Genomic DNA, 21,043 nt, shown 5'->3' with positions numbered 1-21,043 from the left:
CCTGCGGCCCACCGCGCAGGGTCCCTCAGCCTGCGGCCCACCGCGCACAATCACGTCAGCCTGCGGCCCACCGCGCAGGGTCCCTCAGCCTGCGGCCCACCGCGCAGAATCCCTCAGCCTGCAGCCCACCGCGCACAATCACATCAGCCTGCGGCCCACCGTGCACAATCACGTCAGCCTGCGGCCCACCGCGCAGAATCCCTCAGCCTGCGGCCCACCGCGCACAATCACGTCAGCCTGCGGCCCACCGCGCAGAATCCCTCAGCCTGCGGCCCACCGCGCAGGATCCCTCAGCCTGCGGCCCACCGTGCACAATCACGTCAGCCTGAGGCCCACCGCGCAGGGTCCCTCAGCCTGCGGCCCACCGTGCAGGATCCCTCAGCCTGCGGCCCACCGTGCACAATCACGTCAGCCTGTGGCCCACCGTGCAGGATCCCTCAGCCTGCGGCCCACCGCGCACAATCACGTCAGCCTGCGGCCCACCGCGCAGGAACAGGGCCAGGGCGCTCACGCTGGTGCGGTGCCAACAAAGGACGTCTCACGAATGCAGGGCTTACTGAACGCTGTGTTATGAGCTCTAGGAGAGGAATATTGAGAAAAGGTATCCCTAGAGAGCTTTCCAACTCAGGGATTACTAGACAGCCAAGGATAAGGCTCCAGTTCCATTTCAAAATTCCAAATAAAGCATTCCATCAACTGAATGACAAACTGGGTTCCCAGACCCCACGGGGCTCACGTGAGCCACGTCTAAAATCCCCTTTTCAACGGCAGTGTTGTTCCTTCACCAATTCTGTCAGTGCCTCCCGCATTTTACACCATGGCTGCTTTTCTTAAATGTTTGAGTCTAATAAAACAAAATTAATCATACCTGTTCCAGGTAAAAAAAAAAAGGAACTCAGGAATAACTCCAAACCACTGACCCTCAGGTACGGATGAGGGTGCGGATGTACATAGGAAATCAAATCGCTTTTTTAAATGCTTTCAACTAATTAAATACAATGGCTTCTTCGAAATGACATTTATTAGTAAAGCTAAATTTGCTGTCGTGGCATTTTAAAGACCTTTTTCATGCCCATGGACCTGCCAGATTAGGAAATGGAGCAATCTTTTCTCCTCCGTAAAGAAGGGGTTTTAGATATCCAGGTGGAGAGAGGTGGGGGAGAATTATGAATTTAATTGTGTAAGTTATTTTCACTCTAAAAATAAAAGTGCTAAAATAGAATAGCTTGTAAGCCTCACAATCATACCACCATTCAGCAATCCGCAAGACGGAACCACCATTTCTAATTTTCACTGATGCTGATTGCTAACTGTTGATCCCACTAATGGAGGCAGGTGTGGCTGGCTGCCCACCAGAAACACTGGAGTCCACAGCAGAGAGCAGAGCTTGAGCACCTGCCAGGTACCAACAGCCCCACCCTGAACCAGCACACAGCACCCCTGGCACGCAGGGTGGGGCGGTGAGGGCCGGGAGAGGTGAGGTGCACCCACCTGCCAGACCAGGTGCTCCTTGGTCCCCGGCGTGGCCGACAGGCAGACGCTCAGCACGATGGTGTGGGAGGAGGAGGTGAGCACGCTGGCAATGATGGCGTCTCGCATGTTGAAGGGCAGCATGGTGTACACCACGAAGATGATGAAGAGGAAGAACGATACCTATGGGAAAAGAACAGGGAGAGTCACAGAGAGTCCCCATTCCCCCACTGCTCCCCCTCTCCTTCCCATTAATGTCTGCACCAAACACCATGACCAGCACCCGTTTAGAAAGTGGGATTATGATAAAACAAGACAGCGTGTTCAGACAAACCCAATGGATTACAATGAAGGACTATCATGAGGAAGAAAAATCGTCCTTTTTCAAAATTTGGGGATTTCCAGTTTTGAGACCCAAACCACTGCAGACATTAGGTAACTCTGAGCACTTCCTGGATCTGGATGCAAAGGGGGTCCTAAACTCCCCGGGTTTCGTATCCACACTTCAGCATGCATATCTGGATTCCTGAGTTCTGTTTCAAACTGTTTCCAGAGACCCATGGAGGATGGACAGGTATTATCTGGGGGAGCTGGGAGCTGGAAAGTAGAAACAGTGTGGCCATGTAACAAACAAAATGAAACAGCTTAGGGATGGTTCAGCTGTTAGGAAACTGAACAGTTTGGCAGTTTCTCAAAAAGTGAAATGCACAGGGGCGCCTGGGTGGCTCAGTTGGTTAAGCGACTGCCTTCGGCTCCGGTCGTGATCCTGGAATCCCTGGATCGAGTCCCACATCAGGCCCCCTGCTCGGCGGGGAGTCTGCTTCTCCCTCTGACCCTCCCCCCTCTCATGTGCTCTCTCTCTCTCATTCTCTCTCTCTCAAATAAATAAACAAAATCTTTAAAAAAAAAAAAGTGAAATGCACAATTACCATATGACCCAGAGATTCCATTCTCAAGTCTATGCCCTAACGAACTGAAAACAGGTACTCAAACCAATGCATGCACACACACGTTCGTTAATACGTAATAGCACTATTCGCAATAGGCAAAAGGTGTTAACAACACAAATGTCCACCAGTGGAGGAACGGATAAGCAGCCTGTGGTGCACCCAGGCAGTGGAGTACTAATCAGCCAGAGAAAGGAGGTACGGATAGGTGTTTTCACACGGAGGAACCTCAAAAACATTGTGCTAAGTGAATGCAGCTAGGGCAAAAGACCCCCTATCATAAGGTTCCATTTCTGTGAGCTATCTAGAATAAATAAATCTACAGAGGCAGAAAGCAAAGTGGAGGCTGGCAGGGGCTGTAAAGGGGAAGTGGGAAGTAACTACCTGATAGGAGCAGAGTTCCCTTTTGGGTGATGACAGTCTTTCTGGAACTGGATGCAGGTGTTTGTTGCACAACACCGTGAACGTACTAAATGCCATCCAATTCTTCCTTTTCAAACGGCTAATTTATGTTACATGAATGTCTCCTCGATAAAAAATAAATCAATATGAAAGCTCAGAGAAAGATTTGGAATGAAAGTAAAATGGTTTAGTAGGTCATAAAACAGGCCATTTTCATTTCAAAAGCAGCAGAGACAGAAGGACATGGAGAAGGATGAAAAGGTGATAAATCAAGTGGGAAGAGCCAAGGTCAGGGAAACAGAAGAGTAGCATCTGGTGAGCTCTGCCACACGGCTCTTCACTCAAGAACAAAAGCGAAGCTAAGGGAAGAACTCGTCCCACATTCAGAGTGATCCGTGCTTCACAAGGAACCCCAAATCCCAGCACAGCTGGAAGGGCGCAGAGACAGCTCGCCAGCTCTTCTGCGGTGAGTCAAGATATGTGTTCACAAGGAGGACGTGGGCCCTGCTCCTGGTGGATCTGAAGAAAGTAAGACCTGGAAGGACACCAGGCTCACGCTCGTTCCCCCTCTTGCATAGACACGGGGGTCCGCACCGCACATATTACAACGAAAAGTAACAGTCACCATTTCACTGTGCAAGAGTGGTATCACGTAAGCTCTATGCATACAACCATCACAGACAAAAGAGCATATGAAAGATCGGGGGGCATGACATAAAAGGAAATTTGGATCTCCCAAATGTGCCCCTTCCTTTTCTCTAGGGGATTCCAACCCGAACACCTGCTCACTAGACAAGCACTTATGAGCTTCTTGGATGAGGCAGCAAGGTTCTGGAGGCAGAGGATGGATGCAGAATCCCAGCTCTCAGGCACTTGACAGCCCGGGGGAAGGGACAGTCATGTGGATCAGCCATTGCTTTATAGCTGATGGTGCCCGAGAGAAGAGGTACTTAGCCCCACTCCAGCAAGACAATGGGGTGAGGTCCCCATATCCTCTTCTCTAAGATCCTGCAAGTTCAGGTGTCTCAGAATGACAGCCAAGAAGAATTCCACCACAAGTGGGGAACTGTGTCCAGAAATCCTCCTTGGGGAGCCTAGGTTGGGCATGGACCAGCTGTTTCATGCCCATCTCCTCCCAATTCAGTCTATTCATAAGGGACTTTGGGACAAAACATATGGGCAAAAGATCACCATGGCCATACTATTTTTCTGGTAAATATTTTTATTTTACCTCTTTAAAAAGACTATGAAGATGTTTTTCAGTCAAGTATTATTATTTAGCATTCTATTTCTATTCTTTATATAGAATGGGAAAAAGTTATGTTGTTAGTTTATGAACCAAAACACCTAGGATAGATGGAAAGAAACCAGGCATCTCTTTGGAGGCACCCCTTGAGCCAGGTGCCAATCTACATGGGCAGACTGGGGCAGTCCCCTCCCTCCATCTTCCCAAGAAGAGAATATATAGAATGAATTCTTAGAACCCCAAATCAATTTGATTTCAAAACTGGTAAGAACCAGGACATGCATCTACGGAGCACTTGGCATGCATGTCCCTTCCCCACCCTTCAGATGCGTGATCTCATCTAGTCTTTACAAGAGCACTAAGGGGGCTGTTCGCTGCATCCTGCTCTCTCCAAAAGCAGTATCACTGACCCAGAGAAATGAGGAACTTGGCCAATATTCCCCAAGAAGTCAGTGTCAAATCCTAAAGAGGAATCCATGGGTTTAACTCTAAACGTGTTCTCAGTAAAGAGTTTGCAATATTTCTCTCCCTTGATGGAAATTTCATGAAGCTGAAGGCCTAACAGAAGACACAAGTGCCCACGGACCACTTCTACAAGTCTGAGATGGGAAGACAGCAAACACTCTTCCCCTCCTGCCAAGACAACCACAGGAAGTGCCCAACGTCTTGGCTCCGATACTGGGTTCTTTCAATAAGCTGGACCGATTTTTAATCATCATTACAAAACTGCTCACGTTCCAAAGATAGGCTCATATTCCCTTCATTTCTATACATTGAACTTTCAGTTTGTGTTTACAGCATGAGTTATGGTAAATAATAACATACAACAATGAGCATTTTGCAAAATTATCAGAGAAGACAGTTATACTAAATACTGGCACACTAGGAGCTAAAACAGATGTTTCATTTTTTAAATGTTGAATAAGGGTACAGATCATGGGAAGCAGGGTTTCTCCACCTCATCACTATTGACATTGGGGGCTAGAGAGTTCTTTGTGATGGACACTGCCATGTGCAGTGTAGGATGTATAGAAACATCCCTGCCCTTCACCCAGTAGATGCCATTGGCATTCCCCTCTTCAAAGTTATGCCAACTGCTGAAAATGTCTCCAGACATTGTCACATGTCTCCCAGGGGGTAGGATCACCTTGGTTCACAGCCACTAAACTAGAGAAAAAGTTTCTTTTAGGAATGAGAATGAGATAAACAACTGTTGCACTGTCACAGCTTATTGAGAAAATTAAATTGATCTTGGAATCCCTAAGATCCACCAAATATTTTCACAATTAAGACACAAATTTCTACACATAGCATTAATGCAAAATCCTATATCCTCCAAGAGGTATTAAAGGAATATTTTCAGGTATCAAAATTTACAATTACAACAAACAGCCTCTCTTTTACAACTACACATTTTTCTTCTAATGCAAAAACCTATAGCAGTTCTTTGAAATTATCGTAACTTCTGAACAGCTTAATTTTGGACGGCTCAAAAACTCTCACATTATTTCAATTAATATACACTTCCGCAGACATTTTGGGCTTTGAAAAGGAAGCACGTCGAAGGCTTATCTGCGGTAACCAAATGGAGAATAGACATTCTGTTTTCCAAATACAGTTGCTCCTGCTAAGTGTTCATTTTTAGATGACAAAATGAATTTTTTAAAGGTCGATTAAGGAAGTCATATTAAATCAAGTTTTGAATTTTAGTGGCAGCATTTCAGAAGCTCAGCTCAGGGCACCTGGGGAGCACTCCACAGGCTGGATGGGGAAAGAAGAAAGTCAAGTGTGGTTTCAAGTCCCACAGGGGGAATAGTCTTCACTTCCTATGACTCCCAGAGGGCTCTACTTATTTATTTTTTTTTAGCCTTCTTTCCAAAGCCACTTCAAATAAGGCCACATGTAAAACCGAAATGGATTTGGCACATAAAGAATGTGTGGGTTAGAAGCTCCAAAAAGGCAAACGCAGGCACTTGGGTTTCCATGTTACCATGGGGACATTTCCATGACAGATTCCCCTTGAATGTACCTCTATCCAGAGGCTGAAGAAAGAGGAGCCATTGATCTGAGGATGGAGACCCTGTCCAGAAACCCGGATTATCACAATATCTGAGGTGGCAGCACTCATCCCAGTAAAACCATTTGAAGTGTTTCTCTTAACTTAGCCTGCCATTTGCCTTTTGCAAGACAGTCACATCTTCCCACTGGTCTACTTGAACCTCAAGCTCCATAATTTTTTTTAAATTTTTATTTATTTATTTATTTTAGAGAGAGAGAGAAAGAGAGAGCACACATGAGTGTGGGGTGGGGGGGGGCAGAGGGAGAAAGAATCTCAAGCAGACTCCCCGCTGAGTGCAGAGCCCAACGTGGGGCTTGATCTCACGACTCTGAGCTCATGACCTGAGCTGAAAGAGTCAGACGCCCAACCAACTGAGCCACCCAGGCGCCCCTGCTCCATAAATTCCAAAGTAGGAGTTTCTCTTTTATGTTCTTAAGCCTATTCCTCTTGTAGGCTAACGCAATTCTACCCATGATGTCTTCGTCCCCAACAAGCCAGGTGCAAACGTTTACACCTCACCTTTGACAATTCTTTATGTCCACACTCAAAAACAATGTCTTCTTACTTTAGGACTCCAGCGAACTACATCTGTTCATCTGCTCCTTTCCACCCTTACTTGCACTAGGCTGGCTCATTATTTTTCCATATGTTAAAAAATACACTTCCACAGTTTTCTGTCACTCCTTCTTCTCCCCATCCCCCAACAATGGAAGCAGAGTGTATAGCCTTCTTGTTTTTGCCCATTCCACCCATTCTCCATGCTTCTGGTAATCATTAGGGCTCATTACCAAATATTTCTAACTTTCTTCCTTCTGGGAAGCATTGAGCATTTTCTTCTAAGTCAGATGGGGCCATATGACTCTCTTTGACAAATGCCGTGAGGAAAGAAGTCATAGGTGTCTTGTGGGTGGAAATTAGTGCACCACTTACCAAGCCCCCTCTCCTCTCTGGCAATCATGAAAACATGACTTAGGGGCTTCTCCCAGTCTTGGTCTCAAGTGAGAGACAGATTTCCTCAGTTGACCACATGGACCTGTGTTCATTTGAATGAGTCATAATCCTTTGTGGCGGTAAGCCCCTGGGACCTCAAGCACAGCTTATGTGGTCCTGACTGACACCAAGCTCACACACACACACACACACACACACACACACACGTGTGCGCACATAGACACACGGGTTTTATTGATGGATAATTAGATGCCTTTATATGCATTACTCTGCAATTTGCTTTTTATCACTGAATTATACATGATGGGCATCTTTCCACGTCTGTAGATGTGAATATATGATTTACTTTTTACCAATTACAAAATATTCCATTAGTAATGGATGCACCAGATTACTTAGCATTTCCTTACTGATGATCATTCGTGGCAAGACAGGAGCCCTTTAGCCAATTGCAGCAATATTCTCATGGATCTCCCTTTCTCCAACATTCTCCTTTCCCTAATCCAACCAACATATAGCTGGCTAGAGTCATGATTCTGAGTACATAGGTTGAATTAATTCCTTCCTTGGACGAACAATTCCTCTGGCTTTACCCCTGTGCTCAGAACTCTTCTCTTCAAGTGTTCTCATGGTCACAGAGTAAAGTGGAAACCGCACAGCCCAGAGGCCAAGACTCTTTCCAGACTAGCCTCTCCACCCACACCCACACCCTGCTCTGGAAGCATGTTGGTGAGCCTGGGGCGCATCCCTGTGAGCATGGGGATCTCCTCTCCATGTCTGCCACTCCCCACTCTCAGGATGTTCTCCTTCGTCTTGCTGGCCTCTTGAAATCTCACTGCTTTCTAGATGCACTTCAAATACAAATTCTTATCATCTCTCCAGCAACACTCTCCAGCTGCCTCCCATCTCATTCAGAGTCCACTCCCAGGTCCTGGCAATGGCCCACCAGTCCTCAGATGTGGTTTCCTGGGGCCACCTCCCCTCCACTCAGCCCCTTGCTTTTTCCCCATGATCCAGCCTTCATGGCTGTTTCTGAAGCCCTGTAGGGGATGCTTGTTCTGGGGTGCTCTGCGTGCAGTCCCCCTGCCCAGCTCCCTCTCTGCACACAGGTCTCTGTTCATTGTTACACTCTGAAGCAACTCTGCTCTTCTGGGGGTGGGGGACAAATCAAACCATAGTATCAAGACTACACTGTAGGTCAGATCAGAATTTAGATCTCAAGCACTTTCCATCCACTTTACATTTCATGCTCCATTCCCACATGTGGGACAAAGACTAAGCATCCACAACATCAAGTTATTTAGTTTATGAATCAGAAATATTTCATAAGAATGATTTTTTTTTTTTTTTACTTTTTTAAACAGAAAATTACTGCAAACATAGAGAAGACATGAGGTATCACTTAAGCAAGGGCAGGATAGACACAGAAATGGTCCTAACCAAACTCCACGTAAATCCGGTCTCTCACCACCCAGGTCCCTGGTGTGAAGCTTGTGGCTTTTCATTGTGTGGCTCCCATTTGTTTCAGAGTTCAATGGCAAGCCAAATGTTCCCAGACATGCCAACAATACCTGAAATATGGAGCCCCTAGTTTTTCCTATCAAATGGTACCCCAGGTCTAATGTCATCATGAAGCTCTGCTGTCTATTCCAATCTCCTGGAGAAGGCATAAGCAAGCATAATCAGCAAGATAATCAGGATTACTTATGTAAATTGCCATGGCTCTGTTGAGGATACACCATCAGGGAAATATTTTCTATTTTTTATGCTAATAATGTTAAGAGAAATAACATTCCAGTAAAGTTAAGTATTTTATAATCGGAAGCTGAGCTCCTCAAATCACTTTTCTCTCCACCAAATCTCTCAGAAATCAAAAATAGCACAGTGTTTAAAGTAGTAGCTTAATTTTCAAAGACAGAGATTTCACTAAAACCATAGAAATTATACCTTCTTGAATAAAGCATGAATTGTAGTTCCTTTAACATTGTATCTTGTTGTTTTGGAATGTAACCAGAAATACCAAATTTTAGTAAAAATTGCCAAAGGAAAAGAGAGAATTCTTGAATATAGTGATCTAATTGAGCATTCTGAAAGTAAATTCTACATTTGAATGAAAATTTTCTTTTTGAATGTTACTTCCATCTCAAAGTATTGCTGGCTTTGAGAACATCTATAGCACTTACTAATTAGGAGCATTTACATTTTTTTCTGGAAACAACTAGAAAAGATACTTAGCCAGAAATGTGCTTTAACTTTTTTTTAAGTTTTTATTTAAATTCCAGTATAGTTAACATACAGTGTAACATTAGTTTCAGGTGTACAATATCGTGAGTAAGCACTTCCATACATCACCTGGTGCTCATCACGACAGGTGTACTCCTTCATCCCCATCCCCTATCTCAACCATCCAACCTCCTTCCCCTCTGGGGACCATGAGTGTGTTCTCTCTAGTTCAGAATCTGTTCCTTGGTTTGCCTCTCTCTCTCTCGTGCGCGCGTGCTCTCTCTCTCTTTCCCTTTGCTTATTTGTTGATGTGCAAAATGATACTTACCTTTTCATTTAGATTAGCATTTTCTTATCTTGTTCATTGATCATACTTTCTATAAGGATTATTTTGAGTCACTGTTACATTTCTTAGTACAAATATCACAACTGTGTAAACAATCCTTTCTTTATTTTTTTTTTTTTAAATTTTTTTATTGTTATGTTAATCCCCATACATTACATCATTAGTTTTAGATGTAGTGTTCCATGATTCATTGTTTGTGCATAACACCCAGTGCTCCATGCAGAACGTGCCCTCCTCAATACCCATCACCAGGCTAACCCATCCTCCCAACCCCCTCCCCTCTAGAACCCTCAGTTTGTTTTTCAGAGTCCATCGTCTCTCATGGTTCTTCTCCCCCTCCGAACAATCCTTTCTTTAATTGGGGACCCTCAATCATACTGATGTTTAGTGAAGCCATCAGTGTATGTCCAGGCTTCTACGGGTGTCTATGATTACCCTCTTTCTTAGGTTTGTCTTCCTTCCCTTTCCCCTCTTTCTCTCCCAGGCCCCCACAGTGGGAAAGGGTGTGTACCCTCACATCTGTATCTGTATCTACGTGTGTGTGTGCATATATACATACAGACAAACATATATGTATACATATACACACATATATACACACACACATATGTGTGTAATTCCTGCGTGTGTTGCAAGAACAGACTTTGGTAGACCCACATATGCCACTCCACTAAAATCCCATCACACCTCAGCTCTGGTGTCAGTTAAGAAGCCACCTCTCCCCAGATCAAAGACAGAGGCTTTCCCACAAGAACAAATCAAGGGAAGGAGAGCCTGTGTCTGCTCCACAGAGGAGCTCTAGATTTCTGACCCAGCTAGAATTTAGCCCAGTTCACGTCATGGATGCTTCCAGATGCTTCTGGAGCTTTCTCAGGTTCCATTCTCATCAATCACTCTGGCTTCAGGCCTCACAAGACTTCACATGGGGCTGTAGGCTGAGTGCACTGGCTCAGTTCTAAGATCTAATTCCGAATTTCATGCTTGTGCACTATAGTGGATTACACATACATGAGAGCCAAAGTGTCATCAGTACTATTTACAGGAAAGCATTACGAGACTCTGGCTTATCAGAACAGGACTCAAGTATGCGGATGCAATTCTCATTACACATATTTGATCTCCCCAACCTCCAACACTTGTCCTCATATTCTTTCCCATCTCATTTAATTAACTCTAGTCCCCATACCTAGGAGTTATTCTTACTAGTTTTCTCTTCCTCATTCTCTTGATCCCCAGAAGACATCCTGAACCCACCTATCCTTTTCCATCTGTGGCTACAACTCTAGTCCAATTCATATGATCACCTCTGGATTCCTGCAACATCATCCTGAATGCCCTCTCTGCCTACACTAGTGTCCCCAGCATGAATTTTCCACACAAAAGTCAAAGTGATTCTTTTAAAATTGAACTATAATTCACACATAACATTGTGTGAGCTTAAGGTGTACAACATGTTGATGGGAACCTTTTACATATTATAATATGGTTACACTTCTGGGTACATAGCCACAGGAAAGGAAAACAGGATACTGAAAACTTCCAAGTTCCTTACACAGCATTATTCACAATACCAAGATATGGAAACAACCTAAGTGCCCATCAATGGATGAATGGATAAAGATGAGGTGTGTGTGTGTGTGTGTGTGTGTGTGTGTGTGTATACACATACACAATAGAATATTATTCAGCCATGAGAAAGAAAGAAATCCCACCCTTTGTAACAACATGGTTGGACTTGTGAAGGCATTATGCTAAATGAGAGAAGTCTGAAAGAGAAAGTCACTGATGATTTACTTATATATATATGACATCACTTAGATGTGGAATCAAAAAAAGCCAAACTTGTACAAACAGTAGAATGGTGGTTAGGATGGTGGGTAAATGGGGAGATTTTGTCAAAGGGTACAAACTTGCAGTTGGAAGAAGTTCTGGAGATTGAAAGCACAGCAGACATTGTGACTGAGTAACAATATTATTACGCCAATTATTAAAACAATATTATAGACATCAAAGTTGGTACAAAATCAGACCTTAAATGTCTTCCCCACAAAACAGGAATGATAATCATGGGACATAATGGAGTTGTTAGCTAACAAGTCATGGTAACCAGAGTGATCTTTTAACATGTTAAAAATGACCATGTCACTCCCCGTGTATATCCCGCCATCGGCTTTCTGTAACACTGAGGAAATATGCAAAGTCCCCATCATGCCAGTAAGGGTTCCTCATGTTCTGGTCTGGCTTGTGCTTCCGATCTCATATCTCAGTAACTCCCATCACCCACATCCACAGTCCCTCCATACTGGCTTTCTCGCTGGTCCCTGAACCTCAGTGCCTTTGCACTTTCTGTCCTTCTGCCCCGAGTATTCTTCCACCATCTTCCCTTGGCTGGCTTCTTCCAGCCAGTTAGGGTTCAAAATTCAAACACTGGCTCCCCAGAGAGAATCCACTGATCCCCCTATCTAAAATATCACCCCATGCATTCTCTAGCTTTAAATTCTTCGTACCATTATTGGAATTGGAATGTTTAATTTTATATTTTTTTCTAATCCTTATTTTCTGTCTTCTCCCATATAAATGTAGGCTCCATGCAGACAAGGGTCCTGTATGGATGGTTCCCTACAACTGAGAACAGTACCTGTCCATAAAAGACCTAAACAAATATTTGCAGAAGGAAAGAATGGAACATTCCAGGTGCAATGACACACGAAATCTGCTCTGTAAGGTGTAACTCAAGGGCACTCTGCAGACACCCGTGAATTCCCACCGCCACATGGTGGCACACTGGATGACACCCATTTCCATCCCAGCTAACCTCAAGCCCTGATCAGTAACAAAGATAACAGAGTAGCAGAGCATCACTGCTACTTACTCTTCATTAAAAGACCCACTGACATGCTGTCAATAATTAAAACCATTTTAGAGCAAGTAATGAAAATTAAACCCACTTCCTACTGTCAACTGTGTGCCTTGCATTCGCTGGCCTATAGGTGTCTGAGGACCTCTGCCTGGGTGTATGCACCATCTTCCCCCTTCCCTCCAGTTCATTACTTGTCTGGGCTGACTTGTGCACTGGGAGACACAGGCTTCCTCTGCACTTCCTGGCATCCCCTGGACCAACAATGACCCTGAATTGTCCCTTGCTTGGCAGGGCTCAGATGTCTGCTACCTTAAGTGTGGGCCTCACACCTGGGCCCCACCTCACCTGGGAGCTCGTTAGAGATACACACTCTTGGGCCCTGCCCTGTGTTTATGGATTTGACTCTCTACTGTGATCCTGTTCCTAGCTGATATGTGTGGGGCCCACACGGATCTGAAGGGCTGTCCATGGGTTCAATGGTCGGCCACTCTGGATAAGGTGGCAGTCACTGTGGGGAATTTCCAACATTCCGACCAGATCGATCCATGAGACAAGGGAAATGTATTTGTCTCTGCCACATAGTCCTCTTCAGAGTCTGGTGCTAAGTAGATACTGAGGTTCATCAACAAGCCAGTGCACTATGACGAATAATTACATATCTTTGACCTGGTTACTACATTTTATTTCTTGAGGCCTCCAGACCAATTTGATTTTAAAATAAAGACCAGGTTTAAAAAAAAAAAAATTTATTTCCAGCGTCATTTCTACTAAATAAGCAAAAAGGGCCAGATCAACAAGTACTGACAGCCTGAAGCTCATCACACACCTTCCTCTGTGCGGTCACTACTCCACTCTGCCGTGTCCTCTCTTGTGTCCCAGGGAAAAACTGAACTGTCCACGTGAGTCATTAAGTAGTACCTCTTGTTCAATACCGGAAAAGTTCAAGTAGAGCCCTACCTTTCTTATAATGAAAAACATCCTTAGAAATTCTTGGAAATTAACTTTATACTATTCCAAAACATCCTCTAGGACCATCATTCAGAATAAAACTCAGGGACACCTTGAGGACTTGATAATAGAAAAGAGTTTACATTTCCTTTACAGTCACCTTCAGCCACGACGATTTCCCAAGTATCAACGCCCTCGGTATAGAATATGAAAACATTTCTTTAAATGTTATGTTTTGAAGTGAGAAGCTACATATAATGCTCTTTGATGGAAAGCCTGGGCCGCAGAGAGTACTGATGAAATCATGAATCACCATATACCTCCCATTCTTCTTAGGAAATGTTATTCAGACTTAGGGAGACTGATGGAATCAGAGGTGAAACAATGGCTCTCACTGTGCCTTTTTTCATTTAAAATAAGTAGGAGGTAGATCCTAAATTTTAAAAAGCTTGGGGAAAAAAAAGAGAGAGAGAACAGTAGGATGTAAAAACCTGGTATCCTCCAGAAACAAAGGTGGCTTGCTGTCTCCCCAGCCCTCTGTCTGTTCTGATCCCCGAGCAGTACTTAGTGGCAAGTAGTGACTGATGTGGTTCCCCTCCCTCAGTCCCTTCTCTTCCTCCTGATTCCTTGTTTGGTTTTGGGTCTCCATCTACCTATATGTGTCATATCCTTTTCTTTACTCACCATTCATATGCATGTATCCCCCAGTAGTTATTTTCACTGCACAATATACAAGGCATTTTATTACCGATTCCGGAGAACACACTGACAAGCCCTGTTCTTAAGACACTTGAAATTGCTTGGAGTGAAGGCCAATTCCCAAACTCGCCTGTTTATGTCCCGTACCTCCTTCCCCGCTCCCCTCATAGTCACATGATGACGGCAGAGTCTGTCTGCAAGTCTGATATGTTTAGAGTTAAAAATCGGAAAACTTTCCACCAGTAATTAGCAAACTAGTACGTCTGAATGTGGGCTAACATCTACATTGTGAAAGCATATAACCTGTGTCCCTTGGGCCTGAAAAAATAGTATAGTATCCCCCTTATATTCCTATTTCCCAGAACATCTATTCACATTTCGTAAAGACTTGCTTTGGATAGTGATTCCTTGGCCAAGATAAAAATGAGAACAGAAAGCATTCTTTTTTTTTTTTTTTTTTTTTTTTAAGATTTTTTATTTATTTATTTGAGAGAGAGAGAATGAGAGAGAGCAAGCACATGGGAGGGGGAGGGTCAGAGGGAGAAGCAGACTCCCTGCCGAGCAGGGAGCCCGATGCGGGACTCGATCCAGGGACTCCAGGATCATGACCTGAGCCGAAGGCAGTCGCTTAACCAACTGAGCCACCCAGGCGCCCAGAGAACAGAAAGCATTCTTGAACATCCCTCAGGTAGGCACGGGTTCCTAATATACCAGATGGAGTGGAATATGGTATCCATCTACAACTCTTTCTTCTCTCCTAGCCCTTGCCATGGAGATCAGCAGGTAGAGTATACATGCCTAAGCTGATTGACTTTGGACTTGGCCACATGACTTCCTTCGAGCAATGGAATATGGGCTGACAGCATGCCAATTAAGAACTGAGGCTTTAAAAGGCCTCAATTTACATTTCTGCCAGCCTCCTTGGAGTTTTGGTATTCCACAATGAGAAGGCCAGGGTCCAGAAAGACACAACTCTTTCAAATGGGTCTGGACTGAAGACACCCGTAGCAGACCAGGACCCAACCCAAAGTCTAGAGTCTACCCTACCTGTTTAATCCAGTAGGGATGAGAAACCAGAAAAATTTAGCAAACCAGCAGACTGGCAAGCGTGAAATAGAAAATAAGTCATTACTCTATAAGCCACTTGGATCTAGGTGTAGCTTGCTATTCAGAATTCAGAGCAGTAACCTGATTAATGCAATAATTCGTATCAGAAGTGATTTGCTACTGTAATGAAGACCTAAAATATAGGTCATTTCCTTTGGGACTCCTGGGAGTTGTTATAGGGCTCCAACAAAATGTTACCTTGTGGCGAAAGAATTGGTAAGTATCGCTTCTAAGAGAGTCAATTACCAGAACGTGCAGGCTTCCCAAGGTCTCCAAATTGCATGATAAAAGTCTTTAGAAACAACAGAAGAAATGGGAAAAAGTGGGTGTGTTGGCAGAAATATCCCTTAATATACAGAAAGAACATCATCCAACCTAAAACTGACATTTTATCTAGCTCAATATCCATTATAATCAAGATTTATTGGCAAGTATGTTCTTATTTTATATTTGGGAAAATCAAGGTGCTGAAGGGTTAAGTATTTTGCCCAAAGACCTAAGGCAACATAAAAACAAGCCATAATCTTCTGCTAAAGCTAAAAAAATAAAATAAAATGAAATAACAACAACATTATTTTGCCATAATCCCTGAAGGTTAACAGAGCAGGTGAGTGCCCCTCAGTGCATGGGCTATTCATTCATTCATGTTATTCAAAATAAAAAGAACCTTGAGAATCCATCTGCCTTATCCACACAGCTTGTTCCAACACCAGGAGTCCTTCTTCTTAAAAATTATTTTTCTCATCAATGCAAAGGAAAAAAAAAATAGCAAGTTTGGGGCACCTGGGTGGCTCAGTCCTTAAGTGTCTGCCTTCAGCTCAGGTCACGATCCCAGGGTCCTGGGATCAAGCCCCACATCAGGCTCCCTTCTCTGTGGGAAGCCTGCTTCTCCTTCTCCCATTCCCCCTGCTTGTGTTCCCTCTCTCACTGTGTCTCTCTCTGTCAAATAAATAAATAAAATCTTTAAAAAAAAATAGCAAGTTCATTTGAAAGCAATCAGGCAAAATAATGTTTATTAGAATAGGTCTATTTATTTTCTCTACCCCTATGATTAGGAGAAAATAATGTGCTTTTTGATGATTTTCTTAAATTATTTTTTCTGAAGGTGATAAACAGCTTTCTTCTTTCTGACCTTAGATTTTCACAAGTGACTCCAAGAACATTTTCATCTCTCAGTGGCCCCCTTTTTGAGGATACCAGAATGGTACAACCCCACCCCTCCTGTGAAGAACTTCCCATGTCTCCAACCAGCAAATGGATATGGAGCAGTAAATAACAGTGCATCACCAATTTACGTTTCCTACTGCAATTAGAGTAACTTCACTCTCATTGCCATTCACATTTAAATTATATAGTATACTGCCATTAAATCAGCATTTATGATTTGGTCATGTTCAAAGACAAACAGCCTGGGGCAGCCAGTGCTTGTAAAACAGACAGTAACACACTTCTCTCAGTAATCTCAGGGATTACTTAAAATAAGATACCCTGACAACTCTGAGACAGAGTTAATCAATCAAATATAACAATACACTGGCTCCTTCTAAACCAGTAGTTTGGGGAAACATAACCGCAGACTTAATTTGTGTTTATCTTTTTCTTCCTGTTCTTCTACTCTTACCTCCATCCCTGAAGGAAGTGGGATAAGGGGATCTTCACTGTTTGTGTTCCCAGCACATAATAACACAAGTTTTGCATGTATGTTCTTAACCTTTAAATCACTGGCACATATATAAAAACACCTAAAAATATTCTGCCATACTTTATGTGTATAAAGGAGCTATGTTTCTCAGGGTACATAACCTTATTTTATTTTGTTTATTTTGGCTTTCCTCCATTTGTTTAGACATTTTACTGAGGGTTTGACACCTTACTAGGTTGAATCTATGGCTAGTGGACTGGGCCATAAACAAGTACTACCTTATTTTTATTTATGTAAAGGGGAATATTGTTGTATGAAGCAATCTGAAAACAAGTATCACCACCTCAGTAACAGGTAGGCTATGCAGAAGAAACGGTGTCCTGGAAAATCACTTGGAATATCATCTTAGAAGTGCAAAAGAAAAAAACAAAACAAAACAAAAAAACAAAAATCCACAAAGTAAGGTCCTCATAAAAAAAAAAGTAAGTGTTATATAAAAGTACTTTTATTTATGTTCACTGCTCTGATCTTTATGAATATTCATGCCTACATTCTTTTAAAATATTATATTTATTTAATTTGAAAGGCCAGTGCCTCAGACGACAGAAACTCATGCGAGGAAAATGAGTGAATTATTCATCTAAAAACAAATACTGTTTGGGGACTCCGCTCTACACGTGTGTCGCCAACATCTACATAAATGAGCACCCAGTGGAGCAGTGCGTTTGTACCGTGGGCCCTCAATCCAAAAAGACCCACCGAGTTCTAAATGCCTTTGTTTGCTTTTCTCTCTCATTCTGAAAGAGGAAAATCTCAAAAGGAAGAATGCATATCCTTGAGCTGTAAAAATGAATTATTTTGGTGTTTGCGTTGGCTCAGCGGGGCTTTCAACTCTTGGATTACACAACTTCCCGCCACAGCCCTCCACGCCAGCCCACCAGCACGACGGTCACCCGCATTCCTTATGCTCTCATGTGATATTGTACCAACAGTTCTCTCCCGTTTATAAGGGACACCGGGGCTTGCACAGGATGTGGTCTTGCTGAGCATTACTTTAAAGCCTCAGGATTATTAAGTCTGGGGCTTAGGTCACCCTTTTATGATATGTACCATGCTATTTAAAGAAACACGATTCCATCACCGGTATCATGAAAACCAGTAGCAAAGTACATACGCACCTTAACATGCTCCGCATTACTCTGAAGTCCCTCCAAAGATAAGCAAGTCTTGTACTTATTTCTGGTGAACCGTAATTATTTCTGAAGTGATCACTGCACTGTGACCGCCTAAATATTAATAAGGATATGTACATTCCCATCCACATAGACGGTATATTCTAGAGAGCAGGGCAAAGTGAACAAAAATGGGGAAGTTCCTACTCCGGAGATTTCCATAGTTCCATCACTTTGAAAATGCGTATGTTAAAATAGTTGCAATAAGTTTCACTTAAAGAAGTATTTGCTTCTAGAGTCTGTAACATTTCGTCTTTGAGTTTTGTGTTCGGTCGGTTTTAGCTGTGTTTTTCTGGTGCTGGTACATGACTGACTTCAGCTCTGTCACGTGACAACTGGGTTCCTTGATCTCAGAGGCTATATCTTCATCAAGGGCACAGTCCACACTTTGACTAAACTTGACTTCTGTTCTTTTCCCATGGTTTATTAATGCTCAGGCTGCTCTTCCAAAACACCCGCATTTTTCAGCATGCTGTTCTCGCTCACTCCTTGAGAGACCATCACTGCCTTTTTTAAGTGGGTTACATTCCGACTCTTCTTCCAGGTTTGTCTTTATTCCACGGCTTGGCCAGGCACACACCTGTCACGGTGACCACATGCACACCGGTCCCTGTACTAAAATGCTCTTTCCCTTCCACCCTGGCTTCTCAGGGCTGGGGCCATGCTCCCCCTTCATTTCATGTTAATAATCATCAACTAGCCAACATAACTGACAGCCCTGTGAGACAGCGTTATTTAAGGGATAAGGAGACACAGAGTGTGTCTGGCTTTGTGCTCCACGTGGGATTGAGCGGAGAGCAAAGGGAATGGGGTCTGACTCCCTGGGGCCCAGATAAACAGGCTGCTCTGAGAGGCAGGGACAGGTGCTTCTAGATGATACTCAGGGAGAGCTACCGAAACCCAGAAAGGGGACAGCTTTATCCTGGAGAAGAGTCCTCCAGGGAGAGGGGACAATGAGGGCCAAGCCTGGACATGACACAGACTATTCATAGAAAATGATTCTGGTTTATTGATTTCCAAGTACACTGGACCATTGTCACGGTGTCAAGCATGAAATATATGACCACGTATTGGTAAAAGCCAGTTGAGAACCAGGGTCATTGACTCTTTTACTGAAAAGCCTCTAAGAAGCTGCTAGGAAAATGAATGGGTGAATTGCGGCAGAAAAGGAACCCTCAGACCCTGAATCCATAAAGCATGAGCACGCCACTGAACAGTCTCTGATGAGCTGGCATGGGAATGGCCTCGAGCTCAGTGTCCTGTATTGTCAGCCTCTCCAATAGCTTTCTGTGAACAGCATCGGCCGTGGAGGCCAGAGGATGAGGATGGAGTCAGAAGGAGAGAGAGAGATGATGAGGGGGTGGCTGCCCGAAGCCCGCCCCCTGGCCAGGTGGCTGTAGAAACCTGAGGTCATGGGAGGTGGGAAAGGCAGAGTGAGACAATGGGTCCTTTCTCCCCTCTCTGTCCTGAGGGGAGGGTTTGAGGAGAAGGCCCCGGGCGGGGGCTTCTGCCCAGCCTCACCCTTTCCCTTTTCTAGTGGCAAACAGACTCTGACGTTGCCCTGCCTTCATTTGGGGGTTGCCACAAAGTAAACAGCATAGTGTGGTTAGGCAGAAGGAGGGCAGATCAGCTCCAGTGTGCTGTGGGTGGTCTTCATCAAGGATGACAGGGTTGGTTGGTTGGTTTTTTTCTAATTATTATTGCTGGCTATCAAGAAATGTAAATGTAACCTGTGTTCTGTAATCTTATGTAAACCCTAGAACTGGGGAGGGGCTTTTTATTCATCCCCCGGCTTGGCCCTGTCTCCGGGGCCCGTCACAAGGCTGTGCCTGGCTTCCTCCCCGGGGGGCCTCCACCATGGTGAAGCAGTGGGGCACCCCTCTAGGGGTGCCCTCCAATATAGGAAGGGACTGCCTGTGTCTGGGGGAGGCTATCATTTGGTGTGAAGTCCAAGTGTTACAACGCTATGACCGACGCCCCATGCCTGCCCCCTGCTCTGGGAACCTTCAAGCCAGGCGACCAATCCTGGGAGCTGGGGTACAACCCAAGACTGTTGGAGAGACTGGACCCACTCTGCTCTGAGCCCACTTTCAACCCTGCTTGGCCTCGAAGTCTAGAGCTGGCGAGGCCCACAGTCTCTTGGATTGCACCATTTTGTTTTTCTTTCGGAAGACAATATCAAGTTGTTTTATTACTGGATGAAAGGAAACAGACCTCATCCTCTCTGGATGAGGGGGTATAAATACCTGCTCTGATGGCACCATCGTCCCTCAAAGTCCCTCAGCAGCTACTGCGTTTCCTAGCAATTATTCTTAAGTTTTTATCTACCTCAAAATTCTCAATTTCTTCTCAAACCAGATCACATTATTTAAAAACATACAATTTTAGTTGACATTTAAAAAGATCCATGATTCTGATCGAAAAGCCCTGATATCTTAATGAAGTAATTTCTTTTGTTGAATAATAACATCATTTTATGGCTCAGAGTTGCTAATTTTTTGAAATTGTTCCACATGCTTCAGTGTTTCCCCTGAGCTTGTTGTGCATGTACGGATGCTCAGGACCGCCAAGGAATCACCCAACTGTGATATCGGCGCATACGTTCATTTCTTCACATGGAAGCAGGTACAAGCACTAGACAAAACATCACATCAAGATGCTCAGCAGGAAGTCCCGTAAGGGAAGAAAATGGAGATGCTCACTTTTTTTAAAAAAGGATTTTATTTCAAATGTAGCTAGTACTTGTGAATCAAAAATAAAGATGTTCAAAGTTTTCTACAAGAGAATGCATAAAAGTAAGATTTCTTAAAAGTAAATTTCTTAAATTCATCATTTCAACTATTAGTCTCTCAACTTAGACTATATACTTCAGAAAAACATATGCACTTATTAATTAAGCACAGGTTGATAA

At 43.8% G+C, this 21,043-nt stretch overlaps 1 protein-coding gene across 2 annotated transcripts in view; it reads right to left on the bottom strand.

Annotated features, from left to right (window-relative positions):
• The window catches only part of ADCY2 (adenylate cyclase 2), a 394,262-nt gene that overhangs the window by 278,903 nt on the left and 94,316 nt on the right, over positions 1-21,043 (bottom strand). For both annotated transcript variants that reach the window (XM_032415329.1, XM_032415327.1), the window contains exon 3: positions 1,492-1,653. In XM_032415329.1, coding sequence (XP_032271220.1) covers positions 1,492-1,653 — 162 coding nt within the window. The remainder of the gene's footprint in view (positions 1-1,491; positions 1,654-21,043) is intronic.

This window comes from Phoca vitulina, unplaced genomic scaffold, assembly GCF_004348235.1.
Source record: "Phoca vitulina isolate PV1807 unplaced genomic scaffold, GSC_HSeal_1.0 scaffold17, whole genome shotgun sequence".
NCBI lineage: Eukaryota > Metazoa > Chordata > Mammalia > Carnivora > Phocidae > Phoca > Phoca vitulina.
This window is presented reverse-complemented; position numbering and strand designations above follow the sequence as displayed.